The sequence below is a fragment of the Rhinoraja longicauda genome, chromosome 31 (genome assembly GCF_053455715.1).
Source record: "Rhinoraja longicauda isolate Sanriku21f chromosome 31, sRhiLon1.1, whole genome shotgun sequence".
In the NCBI taxonomy this organism is placed as follows: Eukaryota; Metazoa; Chordata; class Chondrichthyes; order Rajiformes; family Arhynchobatidae; genus Rhinoraja; species Rhinoraja longicauda.
The window spans coordinates 10,874,793-10,899,590 of NC_135983.1; the positions used below are offsets into that span (position 1 = coordinate 10,874,793).

At 47.1% G+C, this 24,798-nt stretch overlaps 1 protein-coding gene across 2 annotated transcripts in view; it reads right to left on the reverse strand.

The window, feature by feature from the left end:
* The window catches only part of LOC144608223 (regulator of G-protein signaling 3-like), a 235,762-nt gene that overhangs the window by 125,114 nt on the left and 85,850 nt on the right, over nucleotides 1–24,798 (reverse strand). The window contains exons 13-14 of one of the 2 annotated variants that reach the window (XM_078425800.1): nucleotides 21,058–21,272; nucleotides 17,777–17,860 (exon numbers count right to left, since the gene is read on the reverse strand). In XM_078425800.1, coding sequence (XP_078281926.1) covers nucleotides 17,777–17,860; nucleotides 21,058–21,272 — 299 coding nt within the window. Of the gene's footprint in view, nucleotides 1–17,776; nucleotides 17,861–17,943; nucleotides 18,059–21,057; nucleotides 21,273–24,798 lie in introns of those variants that run through there. The other variant, XM_078425792.1, reaches the window with a different exon arrangement.

Below are 24,798 nucleotides of genomic sequence, written 5' to 3' on the forward strand. Positions count from 1 at the left end.
GGACCGTCGAGAGTGAGGGACCGTCGAGTGTGAGGAGGGATCGTCGAGTGTGAGGAGGGATCGTCGAGAGTGAGGGACCGTCGAGAGTGAGGGGGGACCGTCGAGAGTGAGGGGGGACCGTCGAGAGTGAGGAGGGATAGTTTAGAGTGAGGGGGGACCGTCGAGAGTGAGGAGGGATAGTTTAGAGTGAGGGGGGACCGTCGAGAGTGAGGAGGGATAGTTTAGAGTGAGGGGGGACCGTCGAGAGTGAGGGACCGTCGAGAGTGAGGGGGGACTGTTGATCGTGAGGGGGGACCGTCGAGCGTGAGGAGGGACCGTCGAGAGTGAGGGACCATCGAGCGTGAGGGACCGTCGAGAGTGAGGGACCGTCGAGAGTGAGGGACCGTCGAGTGTGAGGAGGGATCGTCGAGTGTGAGGAGGGACCGGCGAGAGTGAGGAGGGACCGTCGAGAGGGAGGAGGGACCGTCGAGAGCGAGGAGGGACCGTCGAGAGTGAGGAGGGACCGTCGAGAGTGAGGAGGGACCGTCGAGAGTGAGGAGGGACCGTCGAGAGTGAGGAGGGACCGTCGAGAGTGAGGAGGGACCGTCGAGAGTGGGGAGGGACCCGCGCTGCTGAGAGCGGTTCGACGGGGGGGGGGGGGGCTCGCCGAGAACAAAGGGGGGGCCGGGCGGAGCAACCGCCTTTGGCTACGTGCGATGGCAGGCCTGATTTGCCGCTGCATGCAGAGGATAAAACTGTTCCCTGAACTTGCTGTAACTTTGACGGCGCCAGAAACATGGCGACTCACGTACAGCCAAGGTGAGGTCTGCTGGGGGATTTCTGGGGCCGCGGGGGGAGTGGATGTATCCTGGATGGGGATTGTAATATAATTGTATAATAGCTTCAATTGGTATATTTGTTTGTATAGTATTCTGGTGGTGGGTTCTGTTTTAGGTTTTATTGTATTGTATATATTATTTTAATATTTGAATAAATATTTGTGATTAAAAATAAAAATAATTTTTTTTAAAAATAAACAAAAGGTGAGGTCTGCAGTATGATTTCACCGGGTTAAATGCAAAACAAACTGTACATGGGACAATAAAGTATCATCGAATCATCGAGATCGTGGCTGATCTTCAACCCCAAAATATTCCTCCACAATCCACATGGCCGTGTTTTCTATAATATCCAGAATTTGATCAATTTATGTGCAACTACTTGTATTTTTGCAACACTCTAAGCTTCCAGTACCAATGGCTCACTTTAGTTTTAGTTTTAGTTTAGTTTAGTTTTCGTTTTAGAGAAACAGGCCCTTCGGCCCACCGGGTCTGCGCCGACCAGCGATCCCCGCATATTAACATTCTCCTACACCCACTGGGGACAATTTTTACATTTACCAAGCCAATTAACCTACAAACCTGTACGTCTTTGGAGTAAAGGGAGGAAACCAAAGATCTCGGAGAAAACCCACGTGGTCACGGGGAGAACGTACAAACTCCGTACAGACAGCACCCGTAGTCGGGATCGAACCCGGGTCCCAGGCATTCGCTGTAAGGCAGCAACTCTACCGCTGTGCCACCGTGACTGCCCAAACTTCTCAAGCTTCAGTTGGTGGACATCCGGAATATTCCTTCATACCAAACTTCTGGTCGGATTTTGTTTAACTTTGTAACAGTGATAAGGTCCGAGGGTGAGTCCACTGTTAAGGTAGCTACTCTAACTGGGGTCATTGGAGTTAGTACTGACCCAGCCGGAGTGCATGACACAATGGCAGCACGGTGGTGCAGCGGTAGAGTTTCTGCCTTACAGCACCAGCCACTCGGGTTCGATCCCCACTACGGGTGCTGACTGTACGGAGTTTGTACGTTCTCCCCGTGACCGCGTGGGTTTTCTCCGTGATCTTCGGTTTCCTCCCACACTCCAAAGACGTAGGGGTTTATAGGCTAATTGCCATTGGTATAAATGTAAGTTGTCCCTAGTGTGTGTAGGATAGTGTTAATGTGCGGTCGGCATGGACTCGGTGGGCCGAAGGGCCTGTTTCTGCACTGTATCTCTAAACTAAAGTAAAAAAAGGTGACTCTAATGTATTGTCAAATTAGTTTCATGACAAGCTTAAGCCACAAGCATGGCAAGATAGTCCAAAGAAAAAACACTTCACCTCCATTTCCACCACAACCAGGTTTAGGTTCATTATTGTCACGTGTAGTGAAGAGCTTTGTTTTGCATGCTATCCAATAAGATCAGACAAGGCCATACATACACACAATCAAGTCAAACCATACTGTTTTGTAAACCTGCGTCTGCAGTTCCTGACCCGTGTGACAGGAAACCGGAGCATCCGGAGGAAGCCCACGCAATCACGAGGAGGACGTGCAAACTCCAGGCAGGCAGCACCACAGGCCGGGATCGAACCTGGATCGGTGGCTCTGCTAGCCACACCACTTTGCCGGCCGATCAATGGATTATTTCATGGCAACATCAACTTATTCAGTATGTGCCTGCGACCTAAGTTTAGTTTAGATTAGAGATGCAGCGCGGAAAAAGGCCCTTTGCCCCACCAAGTCCGCACCGACCAGCGATCCCCGCACATTAACACTATCTTACACACACTTGGGACAATTTACAAGCCAATTAAACGACAAACCTGTACGTCTTTGGAGTGTGGGAGGAAACCGGAGATCTCGGAGAAAACCCATGCAGGTCACGGGGAGAACGTACAGACTCCGTACAGACAGCACCCGTGGTCAGGATGGATCCCGGGTCTCTGGCGCTGTAAGGCAGCAACTCTACCGCTGCGCCACCGTGCCACCCCTCAGCTTTAACGCATTTCTTTCGGCCCAGCTATGCTTTAAAAACTCGGCAAGCAAATCAGCTGAGGCACCAGGAAGGTAGCAGAAGCATTGAAGCAGCAGGGAGCCTGGAGAGGAATATTTATGCCCATGTTGTTGGCTGAATAGATAGCATCGCAAGATAGATACATTCTGCTGTAAAATGCATAAATCCCTGGTTTGCATAAGATTGTAAAGCAGGAATTTCAATGTCACTGCATGATTCCATCAAATTCAGCTAATCTGCAGCACTATTGTCGATAGTCTGTGCAAGAACGTACGTTTACAGTCCTTGCCAGACACTTGGAGGAGAATCACCACAGAGCCATACAAGGCTGACACGGGGGGTGTAGGGAACCACACTGCTCCTCCAAAGACCTGGCACCGGTTCAATGGGCCAAGCAGCCGTCTTCCTCACTGCAATATTCAACACGTCAACCAAAATAAAACAGCGTGTTGTCAACCTGCTCTGCCTTCGAAAAGGTTAGGATGCAAAGGGGAATTACACCGTGCGCTCCTGCAATGATTTGGAATCTGCAGGACAACGGAAATAAACCCCTCCAGCCGGACAAGCCACCGGATCGGACTGCTTAAAGAAGCACTGAACGCAAGCACGTGTCTCTGGCACACGTGGCTTCAGAACAATGTGTCGCTTGAGGTTTATTATCCAGACGTTATCAGGCAGTCCTGATCGCTAAGAACAGAGGCTTTGTATCCTGTGGCAGTGAACACAGAACAGCAGAGCGCAGGAACACTATTGCGGACAGCCTGTGGAAGAGGTTAATGACGATCAGCGTGGGTCTCAGGGGTTATGAGGGGAAGGCAGGAGAACGGGGTTGAGAGGGAAGGTCAGATCAGCCATGATTGAACGGTGGAGCAGACCTGATGGGCCGAATGGCCTACTTCTGCTGCCATACATTATGAATTTTATGAAGTTATGAACAGGCCCTTCGGCCCACAACATCTGTGCCAAACATGAGGCCCAGACCGACCCTTGACCGGCTGCACATAATCCATATCCCTTCATTCCCTGCATATCCTTGTCTGTCCAAAAGCCTCTGAAATGCCTCTGCCCTATCTGTCTCCGCTCGTTCCAGGCACTCAGCATCCTCTGTGTAAAAGAAACTTGTCCCGCATATCTCCTTTAAACTTTACTCCTCTCTCCTTAAAGCTATGCCCTCAAGTCTTTGATAGTTCCACCCTGAAAATAAGATTCTGACCGCACACCCTGTCCATGCCTCTCATGATTGTATTTACTTCTCTCGGTGCATTTGTAATGGGACACTGCAACGTGTTCTTCAGGACCCAGGAGATGAAGAGATTGAGCTATACGTTCCTTGCATTCCAATCCGCTTCAACCAAGTTAGCTTCTAGCCGAACTTCACGATGGGAATGTGATCAAGATCAAAACATCATTGATGTGTCAGTGTGATGGTGAGCCAGTGAACGTCATGCAGGGACCATTTTATCCCCAGGGACTAAAGCTTGGTGGTTAAAACACCGACAATGCAAGAAACTAAACCCTGTTGCCACTTCCAGTTTCAATCTCTCCAGGGGTTGCCCCGTGATGTAAACACTAAAGTGGCTCCACGTCTAAAATGTCAGCACACACGTGTATATTTAACGCCCTAACCTTTAGTGTGGCACAATGGCGCAGCGGTAGAGTTGCCGCCTCACGACCCGCGTTCGCTCCTGACTACGGGTGCTGTCCGTACGGAGTTTGTACATTCTCCCTGTGACCGCGTGGGTTTTTTCCAGGTGCTTCGGTTTCCTTCCACACTCCAAAGACGTTCAGGCTGCACAAAGGCGTAGGTTCACTGGGTTTGGTAAAAACTGCGAATTGTCCATCGTGTGTAGAATAGTGCTAGTGTACGGGGCGATCGCTGGTCGGCGCGGACGCGGTGGGCCGTCGGGACTGTTTCCGCACTGTATCTCCAAAGTCCAAAGTAAAGTTTAGTATCCCAGGCTTGGATATAACGGCAGGTGGAAGGATAAGAGGAGAAGAAGTGAAAGGAGAAGCCTTTTCAGTGCCGACATGAACTGTAGGCAATACAGGAATTTCACACTGCGTTTGTACGTGCGGAGGGAGGGCGACCTTCATGTTAACACCACTGGTTCCCTGGGGTCTGTTCCCCTCCTCAAACACACCTGAACCGTGCAATTTTCATCAGAATGAAAGAAAAGCCACAAAACGTCCACACGAAGCAAAGTACAACAGGAAAAAAAAGGTCATGATGAAGGAGGAAGACCTGTGGTAAACACAGCTGGTTTAAACTGGGAACTAAAGGCAGCAGCAAAACCCAGTAGAGTGGCAAAGATTTCCACAGCAGTCGGTGATCACGACATCACTTGTTCTGCCAGCAGTAGACGGCGTTTTCTAAATTGCTCTATTGGAACAATTAAGACTGAAAATGGCTCCCGAACTTGGCGCCTCTTGCGTTCAGTGGACTATTTCTGACCACTTTGCTCATCAGGAATTGTGTTTCGGTATGGCAATACTTTACTGAACTGCAGGCAATACAGGAATTTCACAGTGCGTTTGTACGTGACAATAAAACACCATTGGCCATAAAGGAAGGTGGGGGGGGATAATTGTTGCTGATTACAAATAGGTTTTTAGACTCTGCAGCAGAACACCACTTGGAAGAGAATGCACAGGTTACGGTTGGAGCACCTCCACTGGAGATTCCACTGATGTTACTCCATAAGGGATCGGCTGCGATTTTAACTCATTCAAAGGGCATGTGGCAGGGCTGACCTGCAAATGCCCACGCAATTTATTGGTACAAAATGCTTTTAATATCTCTGACTTACTTCATCTTAAAAAATGCCTTTCTCTGGTGTTGTAAGTCGATCATAAAATCAGCAAAGTAACATCATACAGATACCTCCAGACTTAGAGAGATAGATTTTAAACACGGTGGTGCAGCGGTAGAGTTGCTGCCTTACAGCGTCAGAGACCCAGGTTCAATCCTGACCACGGGTCTCTGGATGGGGTTTGTACATTGTGGCCACATGGGTTTTCTCCGGGTGCTCCGGTTTCCTCCCACACTCCACAGACGTGCAGGTTTGTAGGGTAGTGTGTGGGATAAAACTAATGTAAGGGTGATCGATGGTCGGCATGGACTCGGTGGGCCGAAGGGCTTGTTTCAACGCTGTATCTCTAAATTAAACTAAGCTAAAGATCACATGTGATTGACCCCATGATAGTAACTCAACAGTGAATCAAATTTGAGAATAACAAAGCCTATTATTGGTCTTGAACAGGTTGAGAGAAGTGGCAGATGGAATAGAGTGCAGCAAAGTGTGGTATAAGAAAATAACTGCAGATGCTGGTACAAATCGAAGGTATTTATTCACAAAATGCCGGAGTAACTCAGCAGGTCAGGCAGCATCTCGGGAGAGAAGGAATGGGCGACGTTTCGGATCGAGACCCTTCTTCAGTGCATTTTGGTAGCAGGAATAAAGACGTAGATTATCTTCTAAGTGGAAAGAGAATCCAGAAATTGGGGTGCAAAGGGACTAGGGAGTGCTGGTGCAGGATTCGCAAAACTTTAATCTACAAATTTAATCTGTAGTGAAGAAAGCAAGCGCAATGGTGGGATATATTTCAAGAGGGCTTGTATTCAAAAACGAGGATGCAATGCTGAGGCTCTATAAGGTGCAGGTCAGGCCACATTTGGAATATTGTGAGCAATTTTGGGCATCATATCTGAGGAAGGGTGTGCTGGCTCTGGAGAGGGTCCAGAGGAGGTTTACAAGAATGATCCCAGGAATAAGCAGGTTAACCTATGATGAGCGTTTGTCGACACTGGGCCTGTACTCGCTGGAGTTTAGAAGAATGAGGGGGGACCTCATTGAAACATACAGAACAGTGAAAGGCTTGGATAGAGTGGATATGGAGAGGATGTTTCCACTGGTGGGGGAGTCTAGGACTAGAGGTCATAGCTTCAGAATTAAAGGTCTTTTTTTAGGAAGGAGATGAGGTGGAATTTCTATAATCAGAGAGTGGTGAATCTGTGAAATATTTTGCACAGAAGGCTGTGGAGGCCAAGACAGTGGATATTTTAAAGGCCAAGATAAATAGATTATTGATTAGTACAGGTAAGAGGTGATGGGGAGAAAGCAGGTGGAATGGGGTTAGGAGGGAGAGATAGATCAGCCATGATTGAATGGTGGAGTAGACTTGATGGGCCGAATGGCCTAATTCTGCTTCTGTTACTCATGATAGAAACATAGAAAAACATAGAAAATAGGTGCAGGAGTAGGCCATTCGGCCCTTCGAGCCTGCACCGCCGAATGGCCTACTCCTGCACCTATTTTCTATTTTTTTCTATGTTTCTATCATGAGTAACAGGAGCAGAATTAGGCCATTTGGCCCATCAAGTCTACTCCACCATCTTATCATTTAAGACACAAATTGCTGGGATACTCAACAGGTTAGACAGCATCACTGGAAAACATAAAGTCACAGACCCTTCGGCCCAACTTGCCCGCCTTGACCAACATACCCCATCTACACTAGTCCCAGCTGCCTGTGTTTGGCCCCTATCCTTCTAAACCTATCCTATCCATATACCTGTTTAAATGTTTCTTTAACGTTGTGATAGTACCCACCTCAATTACCTCCTCTGGCAGCTCGTTCCAAACACCTACCATCCTTCGTGTAAAAAAAAAAATTGCCCGAGGATCCTATTAAATCTTTCCCTCCCTCACCTTAAACCTATGTCCTCGGGTTCTTGATTCCCCCACTCTGGGTAAAAGACTATGCATTTACCCTAACAATTCCATTTACCCTCTCTATTCAATTTACCCCATCTATAGGTGGATAGGTGATGTTTAGGGCCATGACCCTTGTTTCTACAAAGCCTATCATTTGGCTGGTAAGATGGCATGACAAATATCTTGTTCACCAAATATGCTTCAATAAGATAGTTTCCTCAAATCGATTACATGGTCTTCAGCATGCTACATCATGTTCAGAAGACCAAACTCCCGGACGAATTGATGTCCAAAATGGCCGTCCTAAATTGCCACTTTAGATATGAGCTAAGCCTCTCAATTAACACCAGTAGCCCTGAACAAGGGAACATTTCCTTCTACCACGGGTCTGACAGGGAAGCGTCGGAGAAGGCTTTGGGGGCAATGGTTGTTCGTGCTTGAAAATTTTCCAAGAATTCAAAATAAATTATGAAATGAAAATGACAGATTATGATAGAGCTCTTAAGGATAGCGGAGTCAGGGGGTATGGGGAGAAGGCAGGAACGGGGTACTGATTGAGAATGATCAGCCATGATCACATTGAATGGTGGTGCTGGCTCGAAGGGCCGAATGGCCTCCTCCTGCACCTATTGTCTATAATTTCATGGTCACGACCAATACTAGGGATTAATAGCGTGATTCAAATTTTAGCCAAAAGACCCATACGTAGCTAGTAGGTTTTCAAGAACAAATGAACAGTCATCAACTTTGTCAGTTGCAAGCAGAGTGGCTAGTTTGTACCCTGAAAGGTCCCGGAAAAAACAAAACAATTTAAAATTGAGACCATTTGCTTTGAGGGTTTGCTTGAGGAATGAACTTTAGCTAGAAAGTAGAAACGTTGAACAGAATCACCCTTGGCTACTCCACCCTAAACAAGACCGGTTGGTGCGTGAGCAAGAATATAGTGGGGCTGCATCACTGCTTGGTTTGGGAACAGCTCTGCCCAGGACAGCAAGAAATTACAGAGAGTTGTTGATGTAGCCCAGTCCATCACACCGACCAGACCTCCCACCATTGACTCCATCTACACTTCACTCTGTCTTGGAAAAGCAGCCAACATAATCAAAGACTTGTCCCACCCTGGTCATTCCTTCTTCTCCCCAACCCCCATCGGGCAGAAGATACAGAAGCTTGAAATCAAGCACCACCAGACTCAGGAACAACTTCTTCCCCTCTACTAACTGGCTTCTGAACGGTCCTTCCATAAGCTAAGGCACTATCCATTCAGCTCTACCCCATTGCAGACGTTAGACTTCATCTGTGGAATGATGCGCTACAATGCTGAGAACACTCTGTATCTTCTCCCATTGTGCTTGAGTTCGACTTGATTGTGTTTATGTATATTATTATCTGATCTGTTTGGATAGCATGCCATACAAAGCTTTTCACTGTACCTCAGTACATGTGACAATAATAAACCTAAACTGTGTGTAATTGGGCAAGCAGCTGAAACTGAAGGTGGTGCAGCGGTAGAGTTGCTGCCTTACAGCGCCAGAGGCCCGGGTTCCATCCTGACCGCAGGTGCTGTCTGTGTGGAGTTTATACGTTCCCCCTGTGACCGCGTGGGTTTTCTCCAGGGACTCCGGTTTCCTCCCACACTCCAAAGTTGTAAAGGTTTGTAGGTTAATTGGCTTTGGTAAATTTGGTGAATTGTCCCTCGTGTTTAGGATAGTGTCAGTGTACGGGGTGATCGGCAGGGACTCAGTGGGCCGAAGGGCCTGTTTCCACACTGTATCTCGAAAGGAAAGTATCGCATTACGCTGACCTTTACAGGCGGCTCTGTGGTCATTTTACAGATAACACCTCTGCTCTAATGGTTGCTGCAGAGAAGCAATGGTGAAATCACTGGCGTGCTACTTTAAACACTCAGTTCTGTCTGACAAGCTTGTAAGGGCTGATGTTCAGCTCATTTGTTGCACTTCTAACTGATCTTCCACCAAAACCAGGACAGAAGAGTGTGAAGATAAAAAAAATTCTCCCACACAAAAGATCACAGTTGTTTAAGTAGATGCACAGATAAACTGAGACACAAGAGGTTACAGATGTCACAGATAACTTTGGTTCTGTCATAAATGCCAGGAGAATAAAAGTTACAGGGTAACCTTTGGAGAGGGGTGGAAACGAGGAACTGCAGATGCTGGTTTACACAAAAGAACACAAAGTGCTGGAATAACTCAGCGGGTCAGGAGGTACCTACTGTCTAGCCCGCTGAGTTTCTCCAGCATGCCGTGTCATTTTCGAGAAGGGTTAATTGTTTCAAAAGATGCATCTCCAACACAAATGTCAGACTGAAGAAGGGTTCTGATCCGAAACTTCACCGATCCATGTTCTCCAGAGATGCTACCTGACCCAGGTGCTCCGGTACTTTGTGCCTTTTTTTTAATGCATTTACATATGTTTTTAGTTTTAGTTTTAGAGACACAGCGTGGAAACAGGCCCTTCGGCCCACTGAGTCTGTGCTGACCCAGCGATCCCCGTGCAGCTAGTTCTAACCTACACACGAGGGACATTTTCTCGGAAGCCAATTAATCTACAAACCTGCACGTCTTTGGAATGTGAGATGAAACCAGAGAACCCGGGGGGAAAAAACCCACTCGGCCACAGGGAGAACGTCCAAACTCCGAGCAACCGTAGTCAGGATCAAACCTGGCAGCAACTCTATCTCTGCGCCTCTGTGCTGCTCCAAATTATAGTTGATGAAGGAAATTCGGCTGTGAGGAGGATGCAATGGGATCGCTGAGGCTCGTGGGCAAGTGCAGCAAAACCAGTATACACTGGAATTTAGAAGGATGAGAGGGGATCTTATCGAAACGTATAAGATTATTAAGGGGTTGGACACGTTAGAGGCAGGAAACATGTTCCCAATGTTGGGGGAGTCCAGAACCAGGGGCCACAGTTTAAGAATAAGGGGTAGGCCATTTAGAACGGAGATGAGGAAAAACTTTTTCAGTCAGAGTGTTATGAATCTGTGGAATTCTCTGCCTCAGAAGGCAGTGGAGGCCAATTCTCTGAATGCATTCAAGAGAGAGCTAGATAGAGCTCTTAAGGATAGCGGAGTCAGGGGGTATGGGGAGAAGGCAGGAACGGGGTACTGATTGAGAATGATCAGCCATGTTCACATTGAATGGCGGTGCTGGCTCGAAGGGCCGAATGGCCTCCTCCTGCACCTATTGTCTATTGTCTAAAACGGTGGCTGGTGGACCACACGGAGATGTGAAATGAAATGTGAACCCTCCACGTTGATAGGAAGGAGAAATATATTTTGGTTTGGAGGGAGGAAATTTAAAGATCCTTGCTCATGAATCATAGAAAACTATGATAAGGTGTCCTCCACGCTCCAAAGACGTACAGGTTTGCAGGTTGTATAGGATTTAAACTGCAGATGCTGGTTTAAATCAAAGGTAGACACAAAATGCTGGAGTAACTCAGCAGGACAGGCAGCATCTCTGGACAGAGGGAATGGGTGATGTTTCGAGTCTGAAGAAGGGTCTCGACCCGAAACATCACCCATTCCTTCTCTCCCGAGATGCTGCCTGACCCGCTGAGTTACTCCAGCATTTTGTGTCTGACCCAAGTTTGCAGGTTAATTGGCTTCTGTAAACTATCCCTAGTGCGTAGGATAGTGAATGTGTACGGGGATCGCTGGTCGGCGCGGACTCAGTGGGCCAAAGGGCCTGTTTCCGCTCTTAACTCGAAACCAATCTCTAAACCAATCTACGGCTCGAGCACTGATCATGTGGCGTTGTGGAAATTATCCACTTATTCAAAGGTATTTTGTAGCAGCAATCCAAACCAATGCTTAGACTCCATCTCAATATAAATCAACAGACTGTAAGCAACGCATACTTTCCTGAGAAACCGTTTCAAATACGTTTCATAACCTCGTGCTTAAAGCTACTGTGGTTTGCTTGGTCCAAATAAAGGTTTCTTACAAGCTCCTCCAATTTACAAATGAGCACTCTCTCTAACACTATGATTACCATTGGAGAACTTTAAGCTAATCCCACCAATTGTCTTCCCTCCTTTATTATTTGCGAGCTCCTTCTGTACAAATCCAGCGTCTGATTTTCTGGATTAAGTTCATTGTCACATCATTTTTACACAGAGGGTGGTGGGTGTGTGGAACGAGCTGCCAGAGGAGGTGGTTGAGGCAGGTGCTTTCACAACATTGATAAGTCACTTGGACAGATGGATGGATGGGAAAGGTTTTGAAAGATATGGGCCAAACGTGGGCAGATGGGACAAACGTCAAGGTCATCAAGGTCATCAAGGACAGGTTGGGCCTGTTTCCGTGCTGTACCACTCTATGACATTATCACCACCACCACCCCCACATTTCCTCTGCCTTTTTCCGTCTCTTGTTTAGAGTGGCCTCCGTTTTTTTTTCTCCCTCTTCACCAAACAAAATATTGAGAGGAATTTGCCCACTTGTAGCTTCCTTCATCTTTTCAATAATTCCTCAGGAAACATAGCTTGGCGCACCGCCCAGAGTGCCCAAGAGACATCTGGCGTGTCGGGCATTTAGAGCTGCGGCCTTTGCTGTGGCTCACGGTTCAGAAGTGTCTCGGAGCTGCAGGGGCTGCACGTGCAGTGGCTTCAGTCGTTCGGAAGCGAGGATGCACGGCTGGGCTTCCTGCCAAAGCAGGCGAGACTGAATCTCCCAGTCACTGCCTCCGCCTTGTTCTCACACATTATATGGGGCGAGATTCTACAAGGTGAGATATGGCACACCGGTCAACCTGAGGGGCACCTTCAACAACGGACTGGTTCCACCACGATGCAATACAGAACGCCACTGGAATCCTACTTCCCTGCGGCTATCAAACTGTACAACTCCCCCCCCCCCCTTCTGTCATGGGACGCCACTTTCAAGGAACTATGTACCTACACTCCTAGATCCCTCTAAGCACAAGTAATACATGTTTGAATGCTTGAATTAGAGGCAGCTGGTATATTGTTTATGCACACCTCCGTGTCAAGAGGAGTTGAGTATAGGAGCAAAGAGGTCATTCTGCAGTTGTACAGGGCCCTAGTGAGACCGCACCTGGAGTACTGTGTGCAGTTTTGGTCTCCAAATTTGAGGAAGGATATTCTTGCTATTGAGGGCGTGCAGCGTAGGTCTACTAGGTTAATTTCCAGAATGGCGGGACTGTCATATGTTGAAAGACTGGAGCGACTAGGAAATACACTGGAATTTAGAAGGATGAGAGGAGATCTTATCGAAACGTATAAGATTATTAAGGGCTTGGACACGTTAGAGGCAGGAAACATGTTCCCAATGTTGGGGGAGTCCAGAACAAGGGGCCACAGTTTAAGAATAAGGGGTAGGCCATTTAGAACTGAGATGAGGAAAAACATTTTCAGTCAGAAAGTTGTAAATCTCTGGAATTCTCTACCTCAGAAGGCAGTGGAGGCCAATTCTCTGAATGCATTCAAGAGAGAGCTAGATAGAGCTCTTAAGGATAGCGGAGTCAGGGGGTATGGGGAGAAGGCAGGAACGGGGTACTGATTGAGAATGATCAGCCATGATCACATTGAATGGCGGTGCTGGCTCGAAGGGCCGAATGGCCTCCTCCTGCACCTATTGTTTATTGTCTAATATTGAAGTCACTCGATGTGTACAAGTATTGCAAATGCTGGCTTACAAACAAAGGCACAAAGTGCTGGAGAGTAACTCAGCGGGTCAGGCAGAATCTCTGGAGAACATGGATAGGAGACATTTCAGGTCGGGACCCTTCTTCAGCCTGATTGAAGACTGATCAGTCTGAAGAAGGGTCCCCCCAACCTGAAACGTGACCTATCCATGTTCTCCAGAGATGCTGCCTGAGCTGCTGAGTTACTCCAGCACTTTGTATCTTTTTTTTGTCAACCGCATTCTGCATTTCCTTTTGCACCTCTAGTGACTTCAATATTAACACTGAGGTGTGCATCAGCAATATACCTGCTTCCTCTAATTAAAGCATTCAAACATGTTTTACTTGTGTTGAATAATTCTGCAATACGTACATCTCTATCCATATAGAAATTCCACCGTGGCAATTGACAGGTTCATCTGGCTCGATACAAGCTGTTTTCCTTACATTTGCCCAACAGTACAAAAATAGACGCTAGTGAAGGTGGGATTTATTTTATCGAAATTTTATATCATTCTATAGACAACACTGTCTTGACAAAAGCAGCTCGGATATAAATCCACTGCCCAGTTTCCTATTAACTGTGGCTTTTATTCTTGAAAATATCAAATCCAATTTTCAGCAGGGAAATGTTATTAGAGATGGGAGATGAAGAGAAGCCAGCAGAAGAAATATGTGATATGGAACAGGTTCATATTTGTTTCAACATGTTTCACCACAACATGGTATTGAAATGCCTGTTTTCAGATGAGGTTGGTTGGCTATTTTGAGTTAAGGAGCGCGGAGAGGCATTATTTCTGCATTTCTGTATGCAATCTGGCTGAGCTACCATGATTCAATGTGCTAGAACATAAAACAAGATCACATTACTGGGCAATCAAACTCTTGGCACCATTGGTTTGCAGTGACAATTGCATCTTATAAATCCTCACTAATTGACATTTCTCCAAATCCCCAGAAATGCCTACGTCCCATGTTTAGTTTTTTTTTTAGTTTTCAGAGATACAGTGTGGAAGCAGGCCCTTCAGCCCACCGAGTCCATGCCGACCACCAATCCCCGTACATTGGCACCACCCACAGCACGGAATCAGGCCCTTCCGCCCACAGAGTCCGTGCGACCTGCCTCAGAAGGCAGTGGAGGCCAATTCTCTGAATGCATTCAAGAGAGAGCTAGATAGAGCTCTTAAGGATAGCAGAGTCAGGGGGTATGGGGAGAAGGCAGGAACGGGGTACTGATTGAGAATGATCAGCCATGATCACATTGAATGGCGGTGCTGGCTCGAAGGGCCGAATGGCCTCCTCCTGCACCTATTGTCTATTGTCTATTTTTACCGAAGCCAACTAATCTACAAACTTGTGTGTCTTTGGAGTGTGGGAGGAAACTGGAGCTCCCAGGGAAAACCCACACGGTCTCAGAGAGAATGTGCAAATCAAAGATACTAGAGGAGCAAGATGAACCACTCCGTTGAAATCCCCTGTACTGAAGTGTAGCACGCAATGGAGTGTGATGTCTGACACAAAACCCGCCGTCCGTTAGCAACTCGCAGTGCAATCAGTGTTGTGGGGGAACAGTATGTGTGATGATACCATAAAAATGCAGAATATATCTCATCTATCAGTAACCCGAGCCTGCCTTCAGACCAGAAGAAGGGTCTCGACCTGAAACATCACCCATTCCTTCTCTCCAGAGATGCTGCCTGACCCGTTGAGTTACTCCAGCTTTTTGTGTCTATCTTCAACAAGGAACAATATCTACCTATTGATAAAATAAGCATTGGTCTTGGCTACGATGCTCTCCTGGGCTGAATGCTCCGTCAACTAGGATCAAGACTAACAAAAGAAGAAGCATGACCACTTAGTTATAGCTCTGGAAATAAAATGAGTGCCCGTGAAACTGAAACCTTGTAAGGTTCAGTGAGGCAAAAAAGCCCCTTGCTCTCAATGCTCAGTGCAGTTCACCTCTCAAGACTTTCAATGGAATGGAATTTCAGATTGATCAAACACTGTACTATAACCATTACTCACCTGAGCGTCTCACTGCCTTCAAAACCAGGGCCAAAATAAAGAGGAATATTCAGAATTTTATGTTAGTCTTATGCTTCTGTTTGTTTGAAGCACAACGTAGAGGTTGTGGATTCAAATTCAACTCTCGACCAACGAGTATTATTGAAGGGATTTCACACTGCTGGAGCTGTCATCTTTCGGATTAACATGTTGTTCAAGATAAGCCTCCGTACTGAGTCATTTGCACGGTGGCGCAGCGGCAGTTACAGCTCCAGAGACCCGGGTTCGATCCTGCCTAGGGGTGCCGTCAGTACGGAGTTTGTACCTTCTCCCCGTGACCGCGTGGGTTTTCTCCGGGTGCTCCGGTTTCCTCCCACACTCCAAAGATGTGCATGTTTGTGGGTTAATTTGATTTTCGTAAAAATTGTAAACTGCCCCTCGTGTGTAAGATAGTGCGGGTGTACAGAGAGATCGCTGGTCGGCACGGACACACTCGGTGGGCCAAAGGGGCCTGTTTCCGCACTTTATCTCTAAAGTAAACTAAACCAAGCATATGCCAGCCCAGTGGTATGAACATTGTCAGAGTGAGGCAAAACGCAAAGTGGAGGAACAGCATCTCATATTTCGCTTGGGCAGCCCAGTGGTACGAGTATTGATTTCTCTCAATAGACAATAGACAATAGACAATAGGTGCAGGAGTAGGCCATTCAGCCCTTCGAGCCAGCACCGCCATTCAATGCGATCATGGCTGATCATTCTCAATCAGTACCCCGTTCCTGCCTTCTCCCCATACCCCCTCACTCCGCTATCCTTAAGAGCTCTATCCAGCTCTCTCTTGAAAGCATCCAACGAACTGGCCTCCACTGCCTTCTGAGGCAGAGAATTCCACACCTTCACCACTCTCTGACTGAAAAAGTTCTTCCTCATCTCCGTTCTAAATGGCCTACCCCTTATTCTTAAACTGTGGCCCCTTGTTCTGGACTCCCCCAACATTGGGAACATGTTTCCTGCCTCTAATGTGTCCAATCCCCTAATTATCTTATATGTTTCAATAAGATCCCCCCTCATTCTTCTAAATTCCAGTGTATACAAGCCCAATCGCTCCAGCCTTTCAACATACGACAGTCCCGCCATTCCGGGAATTAACCTAGTGAACCTACGCTGCACGCCCTCCATAGCAAGAATATCCTTCCTCAAATTTGGAGACCAAAACTGCACACAGTACTCCAGGTGCGGTCTCACCAGGGCCTGGTACAACTGTAGAAGGACCTCTTTGCTCCTATACTCAACTCCTCTTGTTACGAAGGCCAACATTCCATTGGCTTTCCTCACTGCCTGCTGTACCTGCATGCTTCCTTTCATTGACTGTTTTGGTCTCCAAATTTGAGGAAGGATATTCTTGCTATGGAGGGCGTGCAGCGTAGGTTCACTAGGTTAATTCCCGGAATGGCGGGACTGTCGTATGTTGAAAGGCTGGAGCGATTGGGCTTGTATACACTGGAATTTAGAAGGATGAGGGGGGATCTTATTGAAACATATAAGATAATTAGGGGATTGGACACATTAGAGGCAGATAACATGTTCCCAATGTTAGGGGAGTCCAGAACAAGGGGCCACAGTTTGAGAATAAGGGGTAGGCCATTTAGAACGGAGATGAGGAAGAACTTTTTCAGTCAGAGGGTGGTGAAGGTGTGGAATTCTCTGCCTCAGAAGGCAGTGGAGGCCAGTTCGTTGGATGCTTTCAAGAGAGAGCTGGATAGAGCTCTTAAGGATAGCGGAGTGAGGGGGTATGGGGAGAAGGCAGGAACGGGGTACTGATTGAGTGATCAGCCATGATCGCATTGAATGGCGGTGCTGGCTCGAAGGGCTGAATGGCCTACTCCTGCACCTATTGTCTATTGTCTATTGTCTATTGACTGATGCACGAGGACACCCAGATCTCGTTGAACTCCCCCTCCTCCTAACTTGACATAATAATCTGCCTTTCTATTCTTACTTCCAAAGTGAATAACCTCACACTTATCTACATTAAACTGCATCTGCCATGTATCCGCCCACTCACACAACCTGTCCAAGTCACCCTGCAGCCTCATTGCATCTTCCTCACAATTCACACTACCCCCCAGTTTAGTATCATCTGCAAATTTGCTAATGGTACTTTTAATCCCTTCGTCTAAGTCTCACTCCAGGTAGCCCCGGCATTCCTTCTCTCTCTATCCCTCCCCCACCCAAGTCGCACCAGCTTCTCATTTTCACCCTACAAACAGCTTACAATGGCCTGTTTCCTTTATCATCGTCACTTTCATGCACACCTTTCATTCATTGTTCTTTATCCCTCCACATCACCGTCTATATCTCTCGTTTCCCTCATCCCTAACCAGTCTGAAGAAGGGTCTCGACCCGAAACGTCACCTGTTCCTTCTCTCCAGAGATGCTGCCTGACCCGCTGAGTTACTCCAGCTTTTTGTGTGTCTCTCTCTCTTCGGGTTAAACCAGCATCTGCAGTTCCTCCCTGCACTGTTTGAAAAACATTTGATTGCTTCAAGTCAAAACATGATTTTCACCTACCTTGAGAGGCTTACTTTTACCCTCAAGAAAGAGGACGTTTTCGGAAAGGACCAGAGAACGTGCAGGGTTGCACAAATCCAGCGGCTGCCAAAACAAGATGCAAACAGGTTGTAATAACTTGAGGCTTTTGATTTGCATTTGTTATTATAACTTAAGTCGTCACTTACTAATAGGTGAGCAATAGGAACCTCCATGTCTATATTTTCTAGAAAATAATCCAGGCAACACCCAGGTACTCTGGTGACGCTAGCACAGAATAAGTTCTGGTGACTCTTGCAGCCACAGTAGCTAGCGCAAGTATAAACCTATAAGGCACTGAAACTGTTTCCACTGTCCGCAGTTCTTGGTTACGATTTGCATATTGAGATTAAGAGGATGTGAGGTGAAGTTGCCCATTGTAGCCAGTGCAGCTAACCTCAGAGTGTGTGTGTGTGTGGGTGGGTGGACTTCCCAAAAAAGCCCTGAAGTTACTTTCAAGACAGCACGGAGTCTGCAAAAAGCACGGAGTCTGAACATTTTCAGTCAGAGAGTTGTGAATCTGTGGAAATTCTCTGCCTCAGAAGGCAGTGGAGGCCAATTCTCTGAATGCATTCAAGAGAGAGCTGGATAGAGCTCTTAAGGATAGCGGAGTCAGGGGGTATGGGGAGAAGGCAGGAACGGGGTACTGATTGAGAATGATCAGCCATGATCACATTGAATGGCGGCGCTGGCTCGAAGGGCCGAATGGCCTCCTCCTGCACCTATTGTCTATTGTCTATAAAAGGGAGAGATATCATGTGTGCAGGAAGGAACTGCAGACACTGGTTTAAACTGAAGGTAGACAGAAAATGCCGGAGTAACTCAGCAGGGGTCAGGCAGCAATTCTGGAGAAAAGGAACTTTTCTTCAAAGGACCCTTCTTCAGAGACTTTAGTTTAGTTTAGAGATACGGCGTGGAGCCAGGCCCTTCGGCCCACCAAGTCCACGCCAACCCGTTCACACTAGTTCCATGTTATCCCACTTTCTCATCCTACACACGAGGTGCAATTTCCAGAGGCCGATGAACCTACAGACCCGCCTGTCTTTGGGACGTGGGAGGGGGGAAACCAGGAGGAAGAACACGTCGTCAGACACACAGACAGCAGCCAAGGTCAGGTTCGAACCTGGGCCTCTGGCGCAGTGAGGCGGCAGCCAGTTGAGCCACCTTTGCATCTTTCTTGAGGTCACTCAAGAAATGAGAAAAAACACATTGAGTCACTGTTTCCATGGGTCCAGGATAAGGAAGCATGCACCAGACAGGCTCTGTGCTCATCGATGCACCTCGCCGTACAGCCAATGTGCCCTGAAACAGGCAACGAGCTTGGAAAAAGAGGCACCAAATGACGGAGTAAATCAGTGGGTCGGGCAGCATCTCCACAGATTATGGATAGGTGATGTATCAGGCCAGGACCCTCCTTATCAGCTGATGCTGAACAGTAAATGTATCTGATTTAGTTTCAGAACAGGACCCGAAGGGTATAGAAATCTAGAAAAAAAAGACGCAAAGTGCTGGAGTAACTCAGCGAGTCTGGCAGCGTCTCTGAAGAACATGCATAGGTGATGTTTCAGACTGATTGTAGGTGGGAGGGGGGGAGGGGGGTGAGAACTGGAAGAGAGGAAAGCAGGACAAAGCGTGGCAGGTAACAGGTGAACACAGGCAAAGGGGGGGAGGAGGGTTGATAGGCAGGTGGTTGGACAAAGGAACAGGAGGTGGGTGAGAAAAGTATTAAAGAGTTGTGAATTGTGGTGCCAGAGGAAGGAATCTATGGAAGGGGAGAGGGAGGGAAGGAATAGGTGCAAGTCTAGGTTTGGGTGGGGGGGGGGGGGATGATGGTATGGGGAAGTAAGAGGAGGGGAAGGGGGAATTTGTTAGAGGTTACCTAACATTGGAGAATTCAATGTTCATGCAGTTGGGTTGCAACGAGGAATCTTGAGCAAAAAACACAAAGTGCTGGTGTAACTCAGGCAAAGTGCAGGTGTAACTCGGGCAAAGTGCTGGTGTAACTCGGGCAAAGTGCTGGTGTAACTCAGGCAAAGTGCTGGTGTAACTCAGGCAAAGTGCTGGTGTAACTCAGGCAAAGTGCTGGTGTAACTCGGGCAAAGTGCTGGTGTAACTCGGGCAAAGTGCTGGGGTAACTCAGGCAAAGTGCTGGTGTAACTCAGGCAAAGTGCTGGTGTAACTCGGGCAAAGTGCTGGTGTAACTCAGGCAAAGTGCTGGTGTAACTCAGGCAAAGTGCTGGTGTAACTCAGGCAAAGTGCTGGTGTAACTCAGGCAAAGTGCTGGTGTAACTCAGGCAAAGTGCTGGTGTAACTCAGGCAAAGTGCTGGTGTAACTCAGGCAAAGTGCTGGTGTAACTCAGGCAAAGTGCTGGTGTAACTCAGGCAAAGTGCTGGTGTAACTCAGGCAAAGTGCTGGTGTGTACACAAAATGCTGGAGTAACTCAGCGGGACAGGCAGCATCTCAGGAGACAAGGAATGGTTGACGTTTCGGCTCGAGACCCTTCTTCAGACACAAAGTGCTACACAAGTGCTGGTCTAACTGTAGGTCAGGCAGCATCTGTGGAGAACATGAACAGGCAACGTTTCAGGTTGGAACCTCTCTTCAGGCTGACTGTAATGGGGAGAAAAAAGTGGAAGAGAGGTGGGGGCCGGACAAAGGCTGACAAATGATTTGTCCTCATAAAAAAACTTCTCCTCTTTCCTTATTTCACACCCTTTTGTCACCTTTTCATCTAACCTTCGTCTGACCATCTTAAATCAATCCCGCCCCACTTAATGTGTAGGAAAGAACTGCAGATGCTGCTTTAAATTGAAGGTAGACACAAAATGCTGGAGTAACTCAGCGGGTCAGGCAGCATCTCTGGATTGAAGGAATGGGTGACGTTTCGGGTCGAGACCCTTCTTCAGACTCTGAAACGAACACAGCGTCTGAAGAAGGGTTTCGACCCGAAAGGTCACCCATTCCTTCTCTCCAGAGATGCTGCCTGTCCCGCTGAGCCCTGCCCACCTAACCTGTATCCACCCATTGTCCCATCCCCCCCACCCTCAAAGTCAGGCTTTGTCCCATCCCCCCCACCCTCTCTTCCAGCTTTCTCCACCCCCCCCCCCACTACGATCAGTCTGAAGAAGGGTCTCGACCTGAAACGTCCCCGACCCATGTCCCCCAGAGATGCTGCCTGACCCGCTGAGTTATTCCAGCACTGTGTGCTTTTAGTTCAAATATTTCAATGCATTTATTGGGAACCTGTTTCAATAATCGTTACCTGCACAAAGAGCGGAAAAACCAGGATCTTTGGAGCCAGGGGTACGCAGGTGCCGTAGTTTGCACGGGGAATATGGGATCTGACAATGGTGCAGTTCATGTAGTTCCCTTGGCTCTTCATTGCCTGCACGGTGGTTTTCAAGATGTCTGCCGAGGTCCCTATCAGGGACTGCTTCCTCTCTGGGCCGTTCTGAACTCTGCCTTTGCTTACATTTGCTGCCAGAGAAAGCAGAAACAGCATTGTTACATTCACCACCTACAAGGTCTTGGACAAGCTAACAACTGTAATACGAACACAATCAATGAGCAGGCAGGAGGTACATTTCCACATAGCTGATGCCATCTTGCATCACATCTTACACAACTCATCACAGGCTTACAATAAGAAGATACATAGTTTTGGTCTCATGTTATTCCACTTTCAATAGACAATAGACAATAGGTGCAGGAGGAGGCCATTCGGCCCTTCGAGCCAGCACCGCCATTCAATGTGATCATGGCTGATCATTCACAATCAGTACCCCGTTTCTGCCTTCTCCCCATACCCCCTGACTCCGCTATCATTAAGAGCTCTATCCAGATCTCTCTTGAAAGCATCCAGAGAATTGGCCTCCACTGCCTTCTGAGGCAGAGAATTCCACAGATTTACAACTCTCTGAGTGAAAGCGTTTTTCCTCATCTCCGTTCTAAATGGCCTACCCATTATTCTTAAACTGTGGCCCCTGGTTCTGGACTCCCCCAACACTGGGAACATGTTTCCTGCCTCTAACGTGTCCAACCCCTTAATAATCTTATACGTTTCAATAAGATCCCCTCTCATCCTTCTAAACTCCGGCGTATACAAGCCCAGTCGCTCCCTGCACACTTCAGCCAATTTTCAGAGGCCAATTAACCTACAAACCCGCATGTCTTTAGGATGCGGGAGGAAACCAGAGCACCCGGAGGAAACCCATGGGACACATGGAGAACGTGCAAACTCCACACAGACAGCAGGATTGAACCCTGGTCTCTGGTGCTGTGAGGGAGCAGCTCCACCATTGTGCTGTCCCATGTTTCACAAGTGTTCATAATTATACTTGAGCAACAATCAACGTATGATTTAATTTTGGGGGGGTAGATGCCTCCACGCACAGCTACACTGTTTGAATAAATACCTTGTTTACTCGTGGTCTTTAACATTTGTTCATAACTGGTTTCAATCACAATGATAACAAGATCGCATTGCAAACTATTCTCATATTGTTTAGGTTCTTTGTTTTAATGACAACTTACCACCGAAACAATCTATTTATATACTAAAACTCTCGTTTGTTTGTTTGTTTGTTCCTGAACTACAGCCAAAACGGTCTGAAGAAGGGTCTCGACCCGAAACGTCACCCATTCCTTCTCTCCCGAGATGCTGCCTGACCTGCTGAGTTACTCCAACATTTTGTGAATAAATACCTTCGATTTGTACCAGCATCTGCAGTTATTTTCTTATACTACTTTGACTATATCCCAGACTCTGAGGGTTAGTGCAGGAAGCCGGGCCTAATTTTTCAGGCTCTTGAGTGATTGTTTTTATTCTATGCAACATTTGCGCTACAACCTTCTCCATTGAACGTGAGCACTGCATCCACCCATCAATGCTTCCTAACCCCCCCCCCTACAAAGCTTTTAAATGCTTCGGAAGGGAAATGTGCCTCCTGCTGTTAAATGGAATTTAAAACATGAGTAGGAGGAAGTTAAATTCCTATCCCCACTGTAGACGCAAACTAACAACTGAGAGGAAGGAAATATTAACGCCATTCATTTTTTATTCAAAGTACTTCTGCATTTTTTTTAAGTGGAAGAAAATATTAGCTTTTGGAGAATGCTGGGTTTCTTTAAAGACACAACAAATCTTATTAACTAGTATAAGAAAATAACTGCAGATGCTGGTACAAGTCGATTTATTCACAAAATGCTGGAGTAACTCAGCAGGTCAGGCAGCATCTCGGGAGAGAAGGAATGGGTGACGTTTCGGGTCGAGACCCTTCTTCATAATAAGTAATCTTATTAACTGCCCTTTGGCCCACAGGCCAGAGCTCCTGCATTTGCTCAGACACTGGACATTTTAACAGTGATAAAAAGTGAGAGTTGCTCTGGTTAAAGAAGTTCATTGTAGTCTATTCTAGAGTTTAGAGATGCAGTGTGGAAACAGGCCCTTCGGCCCACCGAGTTGCACGCTGACCATCGATCACCCGTTCACAGTAGTTCTATGTTATCCCATTTTCCCATCCGCTCCCTGCACACGAGGGGCAATTTTACAGAGGGCCAATTGACCGACAAACACGCACGTTTTTGGAATGAGGGAGGAAACTGGAGCACCCAACTGTAGCAAAGCATTTTCTGGGATGCATCTGGCTTTTCCAGAAGATTTTTAACGATGAACCATTACTCAAAAAGTCAAAGCCCAGAGGGTCCTGCGAATAAAAAAAAATTGGATCTAAAAATTGGTAAAGGGTTACGGTTGATGAGGTGTTTCTGTGACTGGTGAGCTGCTATCAGTGGGGTTACACCAGGCTCAGTACATGCGCTAATGCATGTTTGCAGTAACTTTTCATTAATTAGAAACAGGAAATAGGTGCAGGAGTAGCCAATTCGGCCTTTCGAGCCAGCACCGCCATTCAATGTTGAAAGACTGGAGCGACTAGGCTTGTATACACTGGAATTTAGAAGGATGAGAGGGGATCTTATCGAAACGTATAAGATTATTACGGGGTTCGACACGTTAGAGGCAGGAAACATGTTCCCAATGTTGGGGGAGTCCAGAACAAGGGGCCACAGTTCAAGAATAAGGGGTAGGCCACTTAGAACGGAGATGAGGAAAAACTTTTTCAGTCAGAGAGTTGTAAATCTGTGGAATTCACTGCCTCAGAAGGCAGTGGAGGCCGATTCTCTGAATGCATTTGAGAGAGAGCTAGATAGAGCTCTTAAGGATAGCGGAGTCAGGGGGTATGAGGAGAAGGCAGGAACGGGGTACTGATTGGGAATGATCAGCCATGATCACATTGAATGGCGGCGCTGGTTCGAAGGGCCGAATGGCCTCCTGCTGCACCTATTGTCTATTATGATCATGGCTGATCATCCAAAATCAGTACCCCTTTCCTGCTTTCTCCCCATATCCCTTGATTCCTTTAGCCCGAAGAACTAAATCTAACTCTCCCTTTAAACTTATAAACCCATGCGGTCACGGGGAGAACGTGCAGACTCCACGCAGGCAGCACCTGGCGAAGGGATCCAACCGGTCTCAGTGAGGCAGCAGCTCTACTAGCTACGCCTCTGTGCCATACCTGTGATTCTAATATCCATACGGCTAAATATCTATTAAATCACATTCAAATCAATGATCAGCAGACTGATAAGAAATGTCCTCATATATAGTTATCTAAATATTTTCAGTGCAGGAACAGTGTAAACAAACAGAAACGTGTGCACATCGCACTGCAGAGGAAGCTCGTCACTGTGCTCTTGAGGTGCTCCTTTTCATAGCAATAATTTATCTTTCGTTTACTTTAGTTTATTGTCACATGTACTAAGGTACAGTAAAACGCTTTTTTGTTGCATGCTATCCAGAGAGCGGAAAGACTATACATGATTACAGTGGAAAGACTATCTTATATAGAAGTGTACTCCATAGTGCTCTGGTTTATATATGCAGTTAGTCATAGATTCATCAGGTGATACAGTGTGGAAACAGGCTCTTCGGCCCAACTTGCCC